We start from the raw sequence: 22,774 nt of genomic DNA on the forward strand, positions 1-22,774 counted from the left end.
TAACACACTTTTACACAGGGTTTCGTGATTTAATAATACAGTGAAGAAATATACATTCCTCAGAGTTAGGGCTTTCTTCTTTTACTTTGTCTTGTAATCTTTTTAGTAGGCCAATGTTTTTACCAGTTAGATTTGGTGATCCATCTGTTGTGACGTTTGTCAGTTTGCTCCACGGTAGATACATTTTTTCCAAGTAGGCAGACACCCTGTCATAAGTCAGAGCCCCCGGATGTTCCCATCACTCAGTCCACTTTTCTCATTTTCGTAGCACTAATTTTTCACGTCAAAAGTTGTCAAGCAATGAAGTGGCTATGATGACTGAGCGCATTCTGAATCTGACTGTAGGCCCAAATACAGAGCGCGCTGCCAGGCTACAGCGCCATCCATTGGAGGTTGTTTGTATATCATGGAATGAGTAATTTTAGGCCAAAACTCAAATATAATCATATTTAATACATTTAAAACATTTATCGCGGGCTGGATGGAAGTGCCCGGCGGGCTGTACTACCCCCCCCCCCCGTAAACAACTGTAATTCTGTGCCTTTTCCACATTTTTCAGGAATATTCTTATGTTACTGAATGTATCCAGAGTATTTTCAGATTTAGTTATCTACAAATGCGATGAAAAGTACAGTAAATGTAAAGTGCACATAAAATCAACAGTGTAATGTTTGGATTCAGACGTGTCAGGTGATCTGTTGTGTACTCACTTTTGGATGCTGTCTACCATAGCACCCTTCGCTTTATCACAGGTGACAGTTTTAATACTCACCACTGCATCCTGTATCAAAAGGTTGGCTGGTCCTCGTTGAAGTCCCATAGATCACTTAATTACTCTCTTTTTGTTTACAAAGCTCTACTACACACGCTTCCGACTTACCTAACTTCGTTGCTAAAGTATAGAATAATGAGCTACCAAACCTGTTCGCAGGAATGTTAATTTCCTTGATTGTGAAAATGTTTGAACTCTGGGCTCACCTGAATAAATAAAAGTACAAAAACTGTTCCTTTTCAGTTGCTACCATGGTTATGCATATGCTTTTCATATTTCTTCAATTTAGCCCTATCCATATAGGCCAATTCACACAAGTGTAAATGGTTAAACATAAATGATCTAAAAACACGTAAACTCAGATTATTCTCATTTTCACATATTGTACCTTAGACCCTATTTTATTTTACTTAATCTGAGGTTTTTGTGTTGTGCCCGTCCTCAGTTGAGACTAGGGCTGTGGCGGTCATGACATTTTGTCAGCCGGTTATTGTCATGCAAAAGACTGCCGGTCTCACGGTAATTGACTGATAAAAAAAAAAAACAGTGCATCTCCAGGCCTCCACACATACAAGCTGCTGATGCGTGCCGTTTGGAACATCTACATTTTAACAAGTCTAATAACTCCATTTCAATATACACCATAACCATAATAAATCCATTATTTAGTTTAGGTAGGTCTAAAGAAACATTATGATATGAAGAAAATGTATTTCAGATTAACAGAATGAGTTGGCCTACTTACTGCGGCATGCTGTAGGTTTGTTCATTTAGCAGACACGATATGCTTACGTCCCTTGTCATTATTTTATTATATGATTTTATTGTAAGAAGAATATCATTGAAATTAGCTGAATAAAATTTAAAGAATATTTTTCCCATTACAGAACAAGTGCGCATATGAAGGCTATGTTGAGCGTAAAAGTTATAATTGAAACAGGTCCTATAGGCTATGCTAGATTGACTTATTTGGCAACTTTAGTTGTTAATGAAACAAACCTTAGAATGTCTTAGAAATCAAAACGTATATGGGCTGCATGATGCGACTATAGGCTATTGATGATTTGAGAAAGTTGCAAAAAAAGCTTGCCTCCTTGCCGCAGGCTGCACACACTGTTCTCTCATCCAGTGATCATATTATCACCCATCAAACTATTCTCAATTTAATATTGTATTTACTAATATATTACATTTGTTTTGATTTAGAATGGCCCATTATCCAATGGGCAGGGGGAAAAAAGCTACCAAGTGCTTATTTTGGGAAACCAAGTGAAATCTGTTCGGAAACCTCAAAAGTAAGTTTTCACAACAAAACATATTTAATTAAATAGTTGACAGCTGCTCTCTCTGCGTGCTTGAGAAAGTAATGAAGGAGAGAGAGGAGGAGATGGAAACACACAGTGGCGAGATGTTCTGTAGCTAAAGGTAGCCTAATGTGTCTCCCTATTAATTATAAATAATTCCATTTTACTAGGCTCTTCAAAATCAAATACAAATTCACTATTGTAGGCTAACTCTGTAATCCGCCCTGCACAATCAATGAACCAACAGCATCGCCTAGGCCTATACGTTCTGTCCCAGACTCATGAATAAAAACTGGAGTATAGCATAAGATAACCAGTCCATTCGGTATGCATAATAATACCACAGAACAATGAGACAGATATTTCACCGGATGTATACCGGTTGGCGTTTCCAGTCACTACCAGATCTGGTGGTGAGAGGAAGCACGGTGGCCTGCAGTGGGAGATGATGGAGCGAGATGGATTTTGGCTGACATTCTGCTATTTTTCTCATCGATGGAACATTTGATCTCAATACAGTTTTCTGTTTCTGAAAGTAGAATCTGTTGCGAACGGAGTGGACACATTTTTGTAGACTTTGCCAAAGTTTCAAAAAAATGCTTTGTTTAGAAGGAGTGCAAGGGCAAATTGAGTTATTGTACACTCGCATTTCAGAGTAGGGATTCCCTAACGGAAATACTGTATGCAAATACATGCTACAACATCAAATCAAATCAAATCAAATTTTATTGGTCACATGCGCCGAATACAACAGGTGCAGACATTACAGTGAAATGCTTACTTACAGCCCTTAACCAACAGTGCATTTATTTTAAACAAAAAAGTAAGAATAAAACAACAACAAAAAAGTGTTGAGAAAAAAAGAGCAGAAGTAAAAAATAAAGTGACAGTAGGGAGGCTATATATACAATAGAATAAAGTGACAGTAGGGAGGCTATATATACAGGGGGGTACCGTTGCATAGTCAATGTGCGGGGGCACCGGCTAGTTGAGGTAGTTGAGGTAATATGTACATGTGGGTAGAGTTAAAGTGACTATGCATAAATACTTAACAGAGTAGCAGCAGCGTAAAAAGGATGGGGTGGGGGGGCAGTGCAAATAGTCCGGGTAGCCATGATTAGCTGTTCAGGAGTCTTATGGCTTGGGGGTAGAAGCTGTTGAGAAGTCTTTTGGACCTAGACTTGGCACTCCGGTACCGCTTGCCGTGCGGTAGCAGAGAGAACAGTCTATGACTAGGGTGACTGGAGTCTTTGACAATTTTGAGGGCCTTCCTCTGACACCGCCTGGTATAGAGGTCCTGGATGGCAGGGAGCTTTGCCCCAGTGATGTACTGGGCCGTACGCACTACCCTCTGTAGTGCCTTGCGGTCAGAGGCCAAGCAGTTGCCATACCAGGCGGTGATGCAACCAGTCAGGATGCTCTCGATGGTGCAGCTGTAGAATATTTTGAGGATCTGAGGACCCATGCCAAATCTTTTTAGTCTCCTGAGGGGGAATAGGCTTTGTCGTGCCCTCTTCACGACTGTCTTGGTGTGTTTGGACCATGATAGTTCGTTGGTGATGTGGACACCAAGGAACTTGAAGCTCTCAACCTGTTCCACTACAGCCCCGTCGATGAGAATGGGGGCGTGCTCAGTCCTCTTTTTTTTCCTGTAGTCCACAATCATCTCCTTTGTCTTGGTCACGTTGAGGGAGAGGTTGTTGTCCTGGCACCACACGGCCAGATCTCTGACCTCCTCCCTATAGGCTGTCTCATCGTTGTCGGTGATCAGGCCTACCACTGTTGTGTCGTCGGCAAACTTAATGATGGTGTTGGAGTCGTGCCTGGCCATGCAGTCATGGGTGAACAGAGAGTACAGGAGGGGACTGAGCACGCACCCCTGAGGGGCCCCCGTGTTGAGGATCAGTGTGGCAGATGTGTTGTTACCTACCCTTACCACCTGGGGGCGGCCCGTCAGGAAGTCCAGGATCCAGTTGCAGAGGGAGGTGTTTATTCCCAGGATCCTTAGCTTAGTGATGAGCTTTGAGGGCACTATGGTGTTGAATGCTGAGCTGTAGTCAATGAATAGCATTCTCACGTAGGTGTTCCTCTTGTCCAGGTGGGAAAGGGCAGTGTGGAGTGCGATAGAGATTGCATCATCTGTGGATCTGTTGGGGCGGTATGCAAATTGGAGTGGGTCTAGGGTTTCTGGGATTATGCTGTTGATGTGAGCCATGACCAGTCTTTCAAAGCACTTCATGGCTACAGACGTCAGTGCCACGGGTCGGTAGTCATCATTTAGGCAGGTTATCTTAGCGTTCTTGGGCACGGGGACTATGGTGGTCTGCTTGAAACATGTTGGTATTACAGACTCAGTCAGGGACATGTTGAAAATGTCAGTGAAGACACTTGCCAGTTGGTCAGCACATGCTCGGAGTACACGTCCTGGTAATCCGTCTGGCCCTGCGGATTAGTAAAAATAAAGGAAAACCCTGTGTCCAACATGCCAATAGGCTCTCGCTAGCTTGTGCTTGTCTCTGCCCACCTCCTTGTTTGTTCTGCCCACTGATTAATTTGCTCCCATTGGAAACGACAGGCTGTGGTCTATCTTGGCTTAGTTATAAAAAAATATTTGATAATAGTCTACACTCAAAGGCGATTTACTAGAGTTTTTCAATATAGGCTAGACTAATTAAAGACATCTTAAATCAGATTTAAAAAAGTTTTTCTGCTGTGCATAATATGCGTTAGGCTATGTATTGTATAACAAACGGCACAATCATTATTTGAATTCAGCATTTTTTCAGGCTTGGACTCATACAGTATATAGCTTATGTATAAGCTCTAATATGTGTATGGGTGTTTTGAATTAGATAATAAGATAAGATAAGATAATATGCCATTTAGCAGACGCTTTTATCCAAAGCGACTTACAGTCATGCGTGCATACATTTTTTTTTTTTTTTTTGTGTATGAATTAATCATCACCTTAGAAAGCGCTGTCCATTTGGATGTTAGTTTTTGAAACAATATCCACAATGACCATGTTTTCCACACCAGTCTCAATGTCAACAGTGAAGAGGCGACTCCGGGATGCTGACCTTCTAGGCAGAGTTGCAACGAAAAAGCCATATCTCAGACTGCCCATCTTAATATTTTCTTTTTATTGGTCAGTCTGAGATATGGCTTTTTCTTTGCAACTCTGCCTAGATGTTTCTCAAACTAGACACTCTAATGTATTTGTCCTCTTGCTCAGTTGTGCACCGGGGCCTCCCACTCCTCTTTCTATTCTGGTTAGAGCCAGTTTGCGCTGTTCTGTGAAGGGAGTAGTACACAGCGTTGTACGAGATCTTCAGTTTCTTGGCAATTTCTCGCATAGAATAGCCTTCATTTCTCAGAACAAGAATAGACTGACGTGTTTCAGAAGAAGGTTATTTGTTTCTGGCCATTTTGAGCCTGTAATCGAACCCACAATTGATGATGCTCCAGATACTCAACTAGTCTCATGAAGGCCAGTTTTGTTGCTTCTTTAATCAGCACAACAGTTTTCAGCTGTGCTAACATAATTGCAAAAGGGTTTTCTAATGATCAATTAGCCTTTTAAAATGATAAACTTGGATTAGCAAACATAACGTGCCATTGAAACACAGGACTGATGGTTGCTGATAATGGGCCTCTGTACGCCTATGTAGATATTCCATTCAAAATCAGCCGTTTCCAGCTACAATAGCCATTTACAACATTAACAATGTCTACACTGTATTTCTGATCAATTTGATGTTATTTTAATGGAGAAAAAAAATGGCTTTTCTTTCGAAAACAAGGACATTTTCTAAGTGACCCCAAACTTTTGAACGGTGGTGTATTCTGATTTATTTAACACTTTTTTGGTTACTACATGATTCCATATGTGTTATTTCATAGTTTTGATGTCTTCACTATGCAGAAAATAGTAAAAATAAAGGAAAACCCTGTGTCCAAACTTTTGATATACACTGCTCAAATAAATAAAGGGAACACTTAAACAACACAATGTAACTCCAAGTCAATCACACTTCTGTGAAATCAAACTGTCCACTTAGGAAGCAACACTGATTGACAATACATTTCACATGCTGTTGTGCAAATGGAATAGACAACAGGTGGAAATTATAGGCAATTAGCAAGACACCCCCAATAAAGGACTGGTTTTGCAGGTGGTGACCACAGACCACTTCTCAGTTCCTATGCTTCCTGGCTGATGTTTTGGTCACTTTTGAATGCTGGCGGTGCTTTCACTCTAGTGGTAGCATGAGACGGAGTCTACAACCCACACACGTGGCTCAGGTAGTGCAGCTCATCCAGGATGGCACATCAATGCGAGCTGTGGCAAGAAGGTTTGCTGTGTCTGTCAGCGTAGTGTCCAGAGCATGGAGGCGCTACCAGGAGACAGGCCAGTACATCAGGAGACGTGGAGGAGGCCGTAGGAGGGCAACAACCCAGCAGCAGGACTGCTACCTCCGCTTTTGTGCAAGGAGGAGCAGGAGGAGCACTGCCAGAGCCCTGCAAAATGACCTCCAGCAGGCCACAAATGTGCATGTGTCTGCTCAAACGGTCAGAAACACACTCCATGAGGGTGGTATGAGGGCCCGACGTCCACAGGTGGGGGTTGTGCTTACAGCCCAACACCGTGCAGGACGTTTGGCATTTGCCAGAGATCACCAAGATTGTCAAATTCGCCACTGGCGCCCTGTGCCCTTCACAGATGAAAGCAGGTTCACACTGAGCACGTGACAGTGTCTGGAGACGCCGTGGAGAACGTTCTGCTGCCTGCAACATCCTCCAGCATGACCGGTTTGGCTTTGGGTCAGTCATGGTGTGGGGTGGCATTTCTTTGGGGGGCCGCACAGCTCTCCATGTGCTCGCCAGAGGTAGCCTGACTGCCATTAGGTACCGAGATGAGATCCTCAGACCCCTTGTGAGACCATATGCTGGTGCGGTTGGCCCTGGGTTCCTACTAATGCAAGACAATGCTAGACCTCATGTGGCTGGAGTGTGTCAGCAGTTCCTGCAAGAGGAAGGCATTGATGCTATGGACTGGCCCGCCCGTTCCCCAGACCTGAATCCAATTGAGCACATCTGGGACATCATGTCTCACTCCATCCACCAACGCCACGTTGCACCACAGACTGTCCAGGAGTTGGCGGATGCTTTAGTCCAGGTCTGGGAGGAGATCCCTCAGGAGACCATCCGCCACCTCATCAGGAGCATGCCCAGGCGTTGTAGGGAGGTCATACAGGCACGTGGAGGCCACACACACTACTGAGCCTCATTTTGACTTGTTTTAAGGACATTACATCAAAGTTGGATCAGCCTGTAGTGTGGTTTTCCACTTTAATTTTGAGGGTGACTCCAAATACAGACCTCCATGGGTTGATAAATTTGATATCCATTGATAATTTTTGTGTGATTTTGTTGTCAGCACAGAAAAAAGTATTTAATAAGATTATTTCATTCATTCAGATCTAGGATGTGTTCTTTTAGTGTTCCCTTTATTTTTTTGAGCAGTGTATATACAGTGGGGAGAACAAGTATTTGATACACTGCCAATTGTGCAGGTTTTCCTACTTACAAAGCATGTAGAGGTCTGTAATTTTTATCATAGGTACACTTCAACTGTGAGAGACGGAATCTAAAACAAAAATCCAGAAAATCACATTGTATGATTTTTAAGTAATTCATTTGCATTTTATTGCATGACATAAGTATTTGATCACCTACCAACCAGTAAGAATTCCGGCTCTCACAGACCTGTTAGTTTTTCTTTAAGAAGCCCTCCTGTTCTCCACTCATTACCTGTATTAACTGCACCTGTTTGAACTCGTTACCTGTATAAAAGACACCTGTCCACACACTCAATCAAACAGACTCCAACCTCTCCACAATGGCCAAGACCAGAGAGCTGTGTAAGGACTTCAGGGATAAAATTGTAGACCTGCACAAGGCTGGGATGGGCTACAGGACAATAGGCAAGGAGCTTGGTGAGAAGGCAACAACTGTTGGCGCAATTATTAGAAAATGGAAGAAGTTCAAGATGACGGTCAATCACCCTCGGTCTGGGGCTCCATGCAAGATCTCACCTCGTGGGGCATCAATGATCATGAGGAAGGTGAGGGATCAGCCCATAACTACATGGCAGGACCTGGTCAATGACCTGAAGAGAGCTGGGACCACAGTCTCAAAGAAAACCATTAGTAACACACTATGCCGTCATGGATTAAAATCCTGCAGCGCACGCAAGGTCCCCCTGCTCAAGCCAGCGCATGTCCAGGCCCGTCTGAAGTTTGCCAATGACCATCTGGATGATCCAGAGGAGGAATGGGAGAAGGTCATGTGGTCTGATGAGACAAAAATAGAGCTTTTTGGTCTAAACTCCACTCGCCGTGTTTGGAGGAAGAAGAAGGATGAGTACAACCCCAAGAACACCATCCCAACCGTGAAGCATAGAGGTGGAAACATCATTCTTTGGGGGATGCTTTTCTGCAAAGGGGACAGGACGACTGCACCGTATTGAGGGGAGGATGGATGGGGCCATGTATCGCGAGATCTTGGCCAACAACCTCCTTCCCTCAGTAAGAGCATTGAAGATTGGTCGTGGCTGGGTCTTCCAGCATGACAATGACCCGAAACACACAGCCAGGGCAACTAAGGAGTGGCTCCGTAAGAAGCATCTCAAGGTCCTGGAGTGGCCTAGCCAGTCTCCAGACCTGAACCTAATAGAAAATCTTTGGAGGGAGCTGAAAGTCCGTATTGCCCAGCGACAGCCCCGAAACCTGAAGGATCTGGAGAAGGTCTGTATGGAGGAGTGGGCCAAAATCCCTGCTGCAGTGTGTGCAAACCTGGTCAAGACCTACAGGAAACGTATGATATCTGTAATTGCAAACAAAGGTTTCTGTACCAAATATTAAGTTCTGCTTTTCTGATGTATCAAATACTTATGTCATGCAATAAAATGCAAATGAATTACTTAAAAATCATACAATGTGATTTTCTGGATTTTCACAGTTGAAGTGTACCTATGATAAAAAGTACAGACCTCTACATGCTTTGTAAGTAGGAAAACCTGCAAAATCGGCAGTGTATCAAATACTTGTTCTCCCCACTGTACATACAGTTGAAGTCGGAAGTTTACATACACCTTAGCCAAATACATTTAAACTCAGTTTTTCACAATTCCTGACATCTAATCCTAGTAAAAAATTCCCTGTTTTTGGTCAGTTAGATCACAACTTTGTTTTAAGAATGTGAAATGTCAGAATAATAGTAGAGTGATTTATTTCAGCTATTATTTATTTTATCACATTCCCAGTGTGTCAGAAGTTTACATACACTCAATTAGTATTTGATAGCATTGCCTTTAAATTGTTTAACTTGGGTCAAACGTTTCGGGTAGCCTTCCACAATAAATTGGGTGAATGTTGGCCCATTCCTCCTGACAGAGCTGGGGTAACTGAGTCAGGTTTGGAGGCCTCCTTGCTCGCACACACTTTTTCAGTTCTGCCCACATATTTTCTATAGGATTGAGGTCAGGGCTTTACATTTTACATTTTAGTCATTTAGCAGACGCTCTTATCCAGAGCGATTTACATGAGTGTGCCTTGCCTAAGGGCACATCGACAGATTTTTCATCTAGTCGGCTCAGGGATTAGAACCAGCGACCTTTCGGTTACTGGCACATCGCTCTTACCCACTAAGCTACCTGCCGCTTTGTGATGGCCACTCCAATACCTTGACTTTGTTGTCCTTAAGCCATTTTGCCACAACTTTGGAAGTGTGCTTGGGGTCATTGTCCATTTGTCCCCATGTGCAGTTGCAAAGCGTAGTCTGGCTTTTTTATGGCGGTTTTGGAGCAGTGGCTTCTTCCTTGCTGAGCGTCCTTTCAGGTTATGTCGATATAAGACTCGTTTTACTGTGGATATAGATACTTTTGTACCTGTTTCCTCCAGCATCTTCCCAAGGTCCTTTGCTGTTGTTCTGGGATTGATTTGCACTTTTCGCACCAAAGTACGTTCATCTCTAGGAGACAAAACGCGTCTCCTTCCTGAGCGGTATGATGACTGCGTGGTCCCATGGTGTTTATACTTGCGTACTATTGTTTGTACCGATGAACGTGGTGCCTTCAGGCGTTTGGAAATTGCTCCCAAGGATGAACCATACTTGTGGAGGTCTACAATTGTTTTTCTGAGGTCTTGGCTGATTTCTAATGATTTTCCCATGATGTCAAGCAAAGAGGCACTGAGTTTGAAGGTAGGCCTTGAAATACATCCACAGGTACACCTCCAATTGACTCAAATTATGTCAATTAGCCTATCAGATGCTTCTAAAGCCATGACATCATTTTCTGGAATTTTCCAAGCTGTTTAAAAGCACAGTCGACTTAGTGTATATAAACTTCTGACCCACTGGAATTGTGATACAGTGAATTATAAGTGAAATAATCGGTCTGTAACAATTGTTGGAAAAATTACTTGTGTCATGCACAAAGTCAATGTCCTAACCAACTTGCCAAAACTATAGTTTGTTAACAAGAAATGTGTGGAGTGGTTGAAAAACGAGTTTTAATGAGTCCAACCTAAGTGTATGTAAACTTCCGACTTCAACTGTGTGTATATATACACTACCAGTCAAAAGTTTGGACACACCTACTCATTCAAGGGTTTTTCTTTACTTTTACTATTTTTTACATTGTAGAAAAATAGTGAAGACATCAAAACTATGAAAAAACACACATGGAATCATGTAGTAACCAAAAAAGTGTTAAACAAATCAATATATATTTTATAATTCAGATTCTTCAAATAGCAACCATTTGCCTTGATGACAGCTTTGCACACTCTTGGCATTCTCTCAACCAGCTTCATGAGGTTGTCACCTAGAATGCATTTCAATTAACAGGTGTGCCGTCTTAAAAGTTAATTTGTGGAATTTATTTTCATCTTAATGCGTTTGAGCCAATCAATTTTGTTGTGAGAAGGTAGGGAGAGGAATATTTGGTAAAAGACCAAGTCTTTTGAATTAGGCCTGCATTGTCGAATTGCTGCAAAGAAACCACTACTAAATGACACCAATAATAAGAAGAGACCTGCTTGGGCCAAGAAACACGAACAATGGGCATTAGACCGGTGGAAATTTGTCCTTTGGTCTGGAGTCCAAATTGAAGATTGTTGGTTCCAACCGTCGTGTCTTTGTGAGATGCGGTGTGGGTGAACGGATGACCTCTGCATGTGTAGTTCCCACCGTAAAGCATAGAGGAGGGGGTGTTATAGTGTGGTGGTGCTTTGCTGGTGACACTGTCTGTGGATTTATTTAGAATTCAACTTAACCAGCATGGCTACCACAGCATTCTGTAGCGATACGCCATCCCATGTGGTTTGTGCTTGGTGGGACTATAATTTGTTTTTCAACAGGACAATGACCCAACACACCTCCAGGCTGTATAAGGGCTATTTTACCAAGAAGGAGAGTGATGGAGCGCTGCATCAGATGACCTGGCCTCCACAATCCCCCGACCTCAACCCAATTGAGATGGTTTGGGATGAGTCTGACGGCAGTGTGAAGGAAAAGCAGCCAACAAGTGCTCAGCATATGTGGGAACTCCTTAAAGACTATTGGAAAATCATTCCAGGTGAAGCTGGTTGAGAGAATGCCAAGAGTTTGCAAAGCTGTCATCAAGGCAAAAATATTTTGATTTGTTTAACACTTTTTTGATTACTTCATGATAATTTTGATGTCTTCACTATTATTCTACAATGTAGAAATAAAGAAAAACCCTTGAATGAGTAGGTGTGTCCAAACATTTGACTGGTACTGTACATACTGTATGCTACAGTAGAAACGTCAACACGATATACAGAAAATAAGGCACTTACTTTGATAGTAACAAACACATGTCCACAGTTATTATTTGTAAGGAATAAAACAGTGAAGGCAATGCGAGCGCCAGCCAGAAAATGTGCCAGGGGAAAAAGTTTGACCTACACTGCGCAAATGTCTGTATACTTGATCTGCGGAAACACTGGGGAAGTGCTTGGGCTCTCGAAGAGTGGAGAAGAGAGACGTTTGTCCTGCTCAGTAAAGCCTCAAACATAAATTGTCCGCTGCAGTGAAATGGGCTACTTCTATGTGAATTAATGAGGCGGCACACTCCTCAATTCAAACTGTTGTTAGAAAAGAAAACTTGTTAAAAAATAATTTGAAATTGACATTTGAAGCAACCGCGCTGCCTGCTAATTATCTATAGGCTAACTGTCCTGTTGCGTAACAATCACATTTTGGAAAAGTGAGTGCATTCTTACATCACATGCATAAAACAACTCGAGCTGGGGCGACCGTTAGAGATATTTGGAACTCACACGTGAAAAGGTTAAGTGTACACCTGTTTCAATGTAAGTAATAGGGCCCTATAAAATCAGATTATATTTTTGCCTGATTCTGTTTTTTTCCCTAAATGTTTTACTAGAAAAAACAACAACATTTGATCTTCTAAGTCTACAACAATGCTTAAACCAGGAGACCACCTCGGAGGTCAAGGAACAATCTAATATATTTTGATTTTTGGGTGCAGTTACCCTTTAATGCAAGTGTGCATCATCAAGTGATTGTTGTTTGGTTAGAAATGTTTCTGTAGCGGTCTTGATGTGATTGCAGAGTTTGCAAAACAAATGGCCACCGGATTAATGCAAATAATCATGATATCATTCTGCCAGGTAGGTGTAGGCTACTTTGTAGTTAACATTTTAATTGATCATGTTTTTGAGAAATCCTTTCCATCTCCACCAGAAGATGGTTATCATTAGCATCATCGCTAACTGCTACACAAATTATAGGGTAACCACAGCCACACATTTTAAATTGGCTATATCGTAAAAATTCATGAAAACAAACATTTGCTTTTTGGTATTAATTTAAGGTTAGGCATAAGGTTAGCAGTGTGGTTAATGTTAGGTTTAAAATCTGATTTTAAGAAGAGATTGTAGAATAGGCGGCTTTATGACTTTGTGCTTGTGGTAACTAGTGGTGACCAAAGTGTAGGCATACACGCGTACCGCAGGCGTAAATCATAGCCAATCGATGTATTTGCGTTGGGCATGAACACAGGAGGTCCAGACATTGGAGGCAAAAACTGTGGGAAAATTGATTGGCAAAATTCTGAATGACGGCTACAGCACATAGCCTTCTTAAGTCATGGAAGGGTCATTCCATATGAAGTCTTTTGACCACAATCCTTTGATTTGAACTGACATCTATATCAGGCTCTGTCGTAGCCGGCTGCGACCGGGAGACCCATGGGGCGGCGCACAATTGGCCCAGCGTCGTCCAGGGTAAGGGAGGGAATGGCCGGCAGGGATGTAGCTCAGTTGGTAGAGCATGGCGTTTGCAACGCCAGGGTTGTGGGTTTGATTCCCACGGGGGGCCAGTATGAAAAAAATATATATAATAATAATGTATGCACTCACTAACTGTAAGTCGCTCTGGATAAGAGCATCTGCTAAATGACTAAAATGTAAATGTAAAAAATGTTACAACATTTTAAGGTTGATTTTGATATCCTTTTAAAGCTTACAAATAGGGTTGTCAAACTATTTTTAAATGTCTTGAGTTTTGACCTCTATCTTAAAACATGTACTCCTGTTGCATGTCCATTATTATATTGCTTGATTCAATTTGAAAGAAGCACTATGCAGAAATCGCTCCGCCATTTCCTGGTTGCTAAAATTCTAATAGTTTGCATAATTTCAGTTTGGGACAAAACAAGCAAGTATAGTGTAGAGAATGATTGTACTATCTAAACTGCTGTGAAAAATATTTTCCATAACCAAAAATATTGTATTTTCAGCTGTTTGAAGCTGGTGTACAAAACTGAAAGTAAAAGACGCAAAAACAAAACGTAAGAACGGGAAGCACAGAAATTGCGCACGTAGAACATAACTATCGCTTCTTAGACTCACTTTCAATGAGTGACAGATCTATAACAAACATTTCTATGTGAATTTGTTTGGGTCTCCCACCAAGATACATATTGCAGCTTTAAGTCAGAACCAGAGCCATTCAAGAACAGCAGTAACATCAATAGAAACTATACTTGTCAGTAATTCTGTAACAAATCACACAATACATTGAATAGATTCCATAGAGGGTCACATAATCTAAGCATAAATAACCATTCATTTTTGCCCAAAAACCTGAATACAATTTCCTGTTCAAATGTGTGAAGTGACAAAAATTCTGATTCAACGTTTTCACACAATTTCTCCATTGACACCAATGCCTGATTTGCAAGGTCAGTCAGAATTCCCAAGTTGTGATTGACTGACTGTTCAATCAAAGGCGGTTTCCGTAGTGAGAAAAATGTATTGTGCTGCTAGATAGCATGTTTGTGACACTCTTTTCTCTTGTTCATAGGAGCCTGTATATTGAAGCATGGAGGAGGACCTGATGACACCGGATGATCCCGCTGAAAGCCAGGACGACATCATGGAGGCTGAGGAAGAAAAGGAATCCACAAAGGACCACACAGACCAGATGGCAGGTCAATCTTCTGTGTTGCCATATAGTGACCAATGTGACCCTGATGAAACATCTGTTGAAGAGTCGGGTAGTTACAAGACAGCCAGAAAAGCATCTAAGAAGTTCCCATGTAAAATACAGCAGGGTGCAGTCTTCTCTGGGAAAATACTTAGCTTTGGGTGTTCAGAGTGTAAGGGTGATGCTACCTACAGCCCCAATGACCTCCTCAAACATTTTCAGGGGGCCCACAAGGGAACCCTACCGACGTATCCGTGTGACTTGTGTGGCTTTGCCACAAATGAGTTCCCCGCACTTCAGCGCCATCGGATCGGGCACAGGAACACTTTAGTCACATGCGAGATCTGTAATGATGATGTACAGTACTCTCTCCTCCTGCTCACTAGACACTATATTATGTCTCACAGCGAGAATGGCCACTTTCACTGTGAAAAATGTGAGTTTTCAACAGTTGACGCAGGGACATTTGTGCAGCACATCCATCATCACAATGAGAGCCAGCTCAAATGTGTGAAATGTCAACATGTGAGCTCTAACCGAGGTGAGCACCAGAGGCACCTAAAACTCTACTCGGGTACCTTCCCCTTTACGTGTCTGGTCTGTGGATATGGGGCAGCACGGAGAGAATACCTCACAAAGCACATGGTAACTGTCCATGGTGAGGAGGCAGACAAGAAAAATGTATGGAGAGCAACGGAGGACAGCAACAATACCCTGGCAAACTCCTCTCCAGGATTAAAACTCCTGCTGAAGAAAAGCCCTGCTGCAGGTGGTCAATCAAAGGAATCCCAGTGGATGTCAAAACTGAATTCTCTTCCTGGAGTGGGTTTACTTGACCAAAATGGAAGGTTGTTGAAACCAGAGAAAACATTGGCGGAATCCCAACAGTTCCTTGAAAGGGCTGTAGGCGTGAAAAAGGACAGTAAGAAGTGGTTCAAAGGCGCTCTTAAGAATGAGCAACAATTTGACTCCCAGGCTGCATCATCTATACCACCACCTAAGTCCCAGGAAATGTATGACAGTTATGGGGCTGACGCCCTAAACCCCAACAACTCCAATGGACTAACTGTTCTCATGGTCAAAAATAAAATCTCTATTCCACCTAACTGTACTACAAAAGTAATGGGGTTCAAGATGGTTGACGGCAAAAAACATTTAGTTCTCAAAGTTATACCAACAGCAAAGCCGGACTTCTCCGCAGAAAATGAAATTTTATCTACAGAGCAAGAAGTGGGCTGCCCAATGATAGATGCTACCTCTGGAAGTAAATGCTCAGACTCGGCTGAAAATGGGGTAAATAATAGCTCCCCTTACTTGGCTGTTCTAAGCCCCTCAGGGACTGATAGAGATGCTGCAATTTCAGTGCAAGTGAAGCCAGAGGAAGAGGACATTAGCATTGAGGAGACGTTGCCCATACTGGAGAAACTAGCACAGAAAGTAGCACAGAAAGCAAAACATACAGTGGAGCAGAGGATTGATGAACAACATAAGTTTAAGGATGACCAGATTCCTTCCTTGGCAGTTTCTCCAATGACCAAAGAGTCAGATCACTCCACGATTGAGAACGGTAAACTGAGTAACAATACAGCAGACAAAATGTCTGCTTGTTCAATCCCTAATGTGACTGCTGCGGAGCTCCTACCAGCCAAAATGCTCACAGATAAGACCATGCCTTCTGAATCAGCTTATGAGACCATGCTTCCCAATCCAGTTTCTGAAGAGACGATCAACATGCTTGGAGTTGGTTACATGAGTACAGCTACAGCTGAGAAGATCAGTGACCCCATCAATGAAAATTCCTCTCGGCCCAATGGAGAGACGTTACCCTCCAATGACAAACCTAAGAAGACTCCCTCAGAACCCATGACTGGTGACATCCCACCTTCTGATGATACTGCTGAAAAGACTCATTCAGTTATCAAGAAGATGGATCCTTCTGATTCTACTGCCGTTAAGATTCATTCCAGTGTGGCTGATAAGACTAAAACTGAAACTTTATCGCCAGATCTGACGGCCCAACTGGAGTCACACCCAGCTGAATTTGTCAACACCAGAGAGACTGATATTATCGCTGAAAATCAGAATTCTCCCAACCAAGAGTTGTTTAGTTTTCATAATTACTCAAAGGAAACATCAATAATTTCCTCCAACTTAACACAACCTTGTGAAAATCCATCAGAGCTTTCGACAGAGGATGAAAATGTTTGGATGAAAGAGTCACCTGAATGGAGCTTGACATTGGCTGCATCCCCACAACCTCCAGATGAGGGATCTGGAAATGGGGAAACGGAGACTGAGAATGCAATGGAAAGAGTGTCAGACAGTGATATTGAGGTCGAAGAGTGCATCGCTACTGTAAAGGATCTGGCCACCCCAGTGGAAACTGAGAAGGCGAATCATGGACACTCTGGGTCTACACACCAAGTCCAACCTATTGTAAAAATGGAGGAGGAGTGTGTTCCTTTGTTGGAAAGGGCAAAAGGAAGCATAAGTAGTTTGGCCGTCTTAGGTCGCATACTGGAGGAGCATTCGGATGCTATCATTAGCCACCAGCTTGAGAAAGATAGAATAGGCTGCTCAGCTGCCAGCCATGATTCTGTCAAGCCACCTAAGACTATGCTAAGAATCCTTAAAACGGCAGAGGGAAAGCAGCAGATGTTCTTACAGACTGCAGAGAACCGGTATGCTGTACCTGTGCAGCTCCAAGGCAAACCAGGATTCAAGCTGATAACCAAATCTGGTCCTCAGATCAATGTGTCCTATGTTAAGCCAGGAATTGAAAGACAGAATAACACCACAGGGCTGGCACTCACCCTCAATGGTGGAAGTTTCAGCAATCTAGGACAGACTGTAGGTGCTAGTGAAAAAGGTGCAACTCTGTTGTCTGCTGTTCAGCCTGGAGCCAGCACCAGTGCAAGCCACTACCTAGTCAACAGCACAGCTCTTAAAGGTCCTCTGCTCTTGTCAGGTGCAGCACATAGTTCTGGAGAAAATACCATAATGTCGCCGCAGACTTGTTACTTAGTCCAGAGGCCAGTCCCTGTAGGCCAGGCCCCCCACAATGCTGGTAGCAAATTGGTACGCTTAAGCGCTCAGTCTCCACTTTTGTCCCGTCCAGTTCTGGCAATGTCTGCAAACTCAGTGAACACATCCACTGCATTGCACACTGGGCGACAAGCCATCTTGGTTAGGTATATCTCTCCAGCTAAGTCAGGGATGCTTCTGAATACTCCTGATCGGAAGTCTGTGAACCAGAAAGGTCAACCTAATGAAAGTAGGGGAAATAAAGTTGTATATAAGATAGTCAGAACTGCCAATGGTAGCGCGTTTCTTTCTGGTGGTGCACACTCCTCAGCCAACAAGCCCATATATCTGGCCACAAATTCCACACAGATGCCATGTTTTCTGATGTCATCAAATAAAGTCTCTACCGGAGTGAAAAAACTGATACCCATACAAAATGCCTCCCACAAACCTGTCACGGCCTCACAGCTCTCAAATCTTCTTTCCCCCCAATCCAACATGCAAGGTAGGGTCAGGCAGATAACGGACATAGAGGGTCTGAATAAATCCCCCCTTGACCCAAGGCCAAGTCGTCAGCTAAGTCAAAGGAAGAGGCGCAGGAAAGCATTGTGTGATGAACTCCCAGAGCACTTGCCTAAAGCGAGGAGGCTCTCGAGCAAGGCGGTAACTGAAAAAGGGTCTCCCTTGCTCTGGGAGCCTGTACCCAAAGATGCAGAGAGGACACTGAGACTGTACCCATTCTGTTCACTACAGGAGATTAAGTGCCCTCGCCGAAATCAGCCGGTGGTTGTTCTCAACCATCCCGACGCAGACATTCCTGAAGTGGCCAGTATCATGAGGTCCGTCAACAGGTACAAAGGTGCTGTTTCCAAGGTGGCACTGTCCCAAAACACGGTTCAAGCTCTGTCTGAACTCGGCCCTGCCGGACTTCTGGGGAAAAGCTCCAAGGCTAAATGTTCCTCGTCACAAAGCAGTGGGTCCAGACTTCGGCCTTCAAAAAGCAGAGTCCGAGAGCGATTTCTGTTGAAACTGAAGTTTAGAAAGTCTAGCAGGAAAAAGTATGAGGTGGTGAAGTCCTTATCTAGAGGTGCAGAGAGGTCATCAATGTTCGCCTGCTGGTTTTGTGGTCGACTCTTCAACAACCAAGAGAAGTGGATAGGCCACGGCCAGCGGCATCTCATGGAGGCGACCAGAGACTGGAATAAGCTGTTTTTAAAGCTGTCACAAAGCCCCTGGATGGGCCCGAATACCGTCCTATAGAGTGAAACAAATGGAGAGGTTAAAGCATTTTTTAAATTACTTATCAGTATACTTTATTCTTATAACGGTTTATATTCCCATAAATGCCCTAATAGCTATGATTGAATCACGGTTTTTGAGGTTGTTGATGTGTGGTGCAAGCTGAAACACTTTTGTGTATGTGTGTGTGTGTGTATATATATATATATATATATATATATATATATATATATATATATATATATACACACACACAGTTGAAGTCGGAAGTTTACATACACTTAGGTTGGATTCATTAAAACTCGTTTTTCAACCACTCCACAAATTTCTTGTTAACAAACTATAGTTTTGGCAAGTCGGTTAGGACATCTACTTTGTGCATGACACAAGTAATTTCTACAGTAATTGTTTACAGACAGATTATTTCACTTATAATTCACTGTATCACAATTCCAGTGGGTCAGAAGTTTACATACACAAAGTCGACTGTGCCTTTAAACAGCTTGGAAAATTCCAGAAAATGATTTCATGGCTTTAGAAGCTTCTGATAGGCTAATTGACATCATTTTAGTCAATTTGAGGTGTACCTGTGGATGTATTTCAAGGCCTACCTTCAAACTCAGTGCCTCTTTGCTTGCCAAGACCGCAGAAAAACAATTGTAGACCTCCACAAGTCTGGTTAATCCTTGGGAGCAATTTCCAAACGCTTGAAGGTACCACGTTCATCTGTACAAACAATAGTACGCAAGTATAAACACCATGGGACCACGTAGCTCAGGAAGGAGACGCGTTCTGTCTCCTAGAGATGAACGTACTTTGGTGCGAAAAGTGCAAATCAATCCCAGAACAACAGCAAAGGACCTTGGGAAGATGCTGGAGGAAACAGGTACAAAAGTATCTATATCCACAGTAAAACAAGTCTTATATCGACATAACCTGAAAGGCCGCTCAGCAAGGAAGAAGCCACTACTCCAAAACCGCCATAAAAAAGCCAGACTACGGTTTGCAACTGCACATGGGGACAAAGATCTTACTTTTTGGAGAAATGTCCTCAGGTCTGATGAAACAAAAATAGAACTGTTTGGCCGTAATGACCATCGTTATGTTTGGAGGAGAAAGGGGAACGCTTGCAAGATGAAGAACACCATCCCAACCGTGAAGCACGGGGGTGGCAGCATCATGCTTGGGGGTGCTTTGCTGCAGGAGGGACTGGTGCACTTCACAAAATATATGGCATCATGAGGAAGGAAAATTATGTGGATATATTGAAGCAACATCTCAAGACATCAGTCAGGAAGTTAAAGATTGGTCGCAAATGGGTCTTCCAAATGGACAATGACCCCAAGCATACATCCAAAGTTGTGGCAAAATGGCTTAAGGACAACAAAGTCAAGGTATTGGAGTGGCCATCACAAAGCCCTGAGCTAAATCCTATAGAAAGTTTGTGGGCAGAACTGAAAAAGCATGTGCGAGCAAGGAGGCCTACAAACCTGACTCAGTTACACCAGCTCTGTCAGGAGGAATGGGCCAAAATGTGGAAGGCTACCCGAAACGTTTGACCCAAGTTAAACAATTTAAAGGCAATGCTTCCAAATACTAATTGAGTGTATGTAAACTTCTAACCCACTGGGAATGTGATGAAAGAAAGAAATGCTGAAATATATCATTCTCTCTACTATTATCCTGACATTTCACATTCTTAAAATAAAGTGGTGATCCTAACTGACTTAAGACATGGAATTTTTACTAGGATTAAATGTCAGGAATTGTGAAAAACTGAGTTTAAATGTGTTTGGCTAAGGTGTATGTGAACTTCCGACTTCAACTGTGTATATATGTATGTGTATATATATATATAATGCTCAAAAATTTAATGGGAACACTAAAAGAACACATCCTAGATCTGAATGAATGAAATAATCTTATTAAATACTTTTCTCTTTACATAGTTGAATGTGCTGACAACAAAATCACACAAAAATTATCAATGGAAATCAAATGTATCAACCCATGGAGGTCTGGATTTGGAGTCACCCTCAAAATTAAAGTGGAAAACCACACTACAGGCTGATCCAACGTTGATGTAATGTCCTTAAAACAAGTCAAAATGAGGCTCAGTAGTGTGTGGGGCCTCCACGTGCCTGTATGACCTCCCTACAACGCCTGGGCATGCTCCTGATGAGGTGGTGGATGGTCTCCTGAGGGATCTCCTCCCAGACCTGGACTAAAGCATCCGCCAACTCCTGGACAGTCTGTGGTGCAACGTGGCGTTGGTGGATGGAGCGAGACATGATGTCCCAGATGTGCTCAATTGGATTCAGGTCTGGGGAACGGGCGGGCCAGTCCATAGCATCAATGCCTTCCTCTTGCAGGAACTGCTGACACACTCCAGCCACATGAGGTCTAGCATTGTCTTGCATTAGTAGGAACCCAGGGCCAACCGCACCAGCATATGGTCTCACAAGGGGTCTGAGGATCTCATCTCGGTACCTAATGGCAGTCAGGCTACCTCTGGCGAGCACATGGAGGGCTGTGCGGCCCCCCAAAGAAATGCCACCCCACACCATGACTGACCCACCGCCAAACCGGTCATGCTGGAGGATGTTGCAGGCAGCAGAACGTTCTCCACGGCGTCTCCAGACTGTCACGTGCTCAGTGTGAACCTGCTTTCATCTGTGAAGAGCACAGGGCGCCAGTGGCGAATTTGCCAATCTTGGTGTTCTCTGGCAAATGCCAAACGTCCTGCACGGTGTTGGGCTGTAAGCACAACCCCCACCTGTGGACGTCGGGCCCTCATACCACCCTCATGGAGTCTGTTTCTGACCGTTTGAGCAGACACATTTTGCAGGGCTCTGGCAGTGCTCCTCCTGCTCCTCCTTGCACAAAGGCGGAGGTAGCAGTCCTGCTGCTGGGTTGTTGCCCTCGTATGGCCTCCTCCACGTCTCCTGATGTACTGGCCTGTCTCCTGGTAGCCCCTCCATGCTCTGGACACTACGCTGACAAACACAGCAAACCTTCTTGCCACAGCTCGCATTGATGTGCCATCCTGGATGAGCTGCACTACCTGAGCCACTTGTGTGGGTTGTAGACTCCGTCTCATGCTACCACTAGAGTGAAAGCACCGCCAGCATTCAAAAGTGACCAAAACATCAGCCAGGAAGCATAGGAACTGAGAAGTGGTCTGTGGTCACCACCTGCAAACCAGTCCTTTATTGGGGGTGTCTTGCTAATTGCCTATAATTTCCACCTGTTGTCTATTCCATTTGCACAACAGCATGTGAAATGTATTGTCAATCAGTGTTGCTTCCTAAGTGGACAGTTTGATTTCACAGAAGTGTGATTGACTTGGAGTTACATTGTGTTGTTTAAGTGTTCCCTTTATTTTTTTGAGCAGTGTATATAGTACCAGTCAAAAGTTTGGACACACCTACTTATGCAGGGTTTTTCTTAATTTTTACTATTTTCTACATTGTAGAATAATAGTGAAGACATCAGAACTATGAAATAACACATACAGAATCATGTAGTAACCAAAAAATTGTTAAACAAATCAAAATATATTTTATATTTGAGATTCTTCAAACAGCTACCTTTTGCCTTGATGACAGCTTTGCACACTCTTGGCATTATCTCAACCAGCTTCATGAGGTAGTCACCTGGAATGCATTTCAATTAACAGGTGTGCCTTGTTAAAAGTTAATTTGTGGAATTTATTTCCTTCTTAATGCGTTTGAGCTAATCAGTTTTGTTGTGACAAGGCCTGATTCACACAGTCTCCTTTGAACAGTTGATGTTGATGTGTCTGTTACTTGAACTCTGTGAAGCATTTATTTGGGCTGATAACTAATGAACTTACCCTCTGCGGCAGAGGAAACCGTGGGTCTTCCATTCC

The 22,774-nt window shown here is 43.1% G+C and overlaps 1 protein-coding gene across 1 annotated transcript; it reads left to right on the forward strand.

Annotated features, from left to right (window-relative positions):
• Positions 1 to 2,021: 2,021 nt before the first annotated feature.
• LOC311127247 (zinc finger protein 518A-like) lies at positions 2,022 to 19,060 on the forward strand. The gene is made up of 2 exons (XM_084159048.1): positions 2,022 to 2,067; positions 14,497 to 19,060. The coding sequence occupies exon 2, from the start codon at positions 14,515 to 14,517 to the stop codon at positions 18,901 to 18,903; it is 4,389 nt and encodes a 1,462-aa protein (XP_084015174.1). The 5' UTR covers positions 2,022 to 2,067; positions 14,497 to 14,514; the 3' UTR covers positions 18,904 to 19,060.
• Positions 19,061 to 22,774: the final 3,714 nt, after the last annotated feature.

The sequence above is a fragment of the Coregonus lavaretus genome, assembly GCF_964263955.1.
Source record: "Coregonus lavaretus genome assembly, chromosome: 1".
NCBI classification, from domain to species: domain Eukaryota; kingdom Metazoa; phylum Chordata; class Actinopteri; order Salmoniformes; family Salmonidae; genus Coregonus; species Coregonus lavaretus.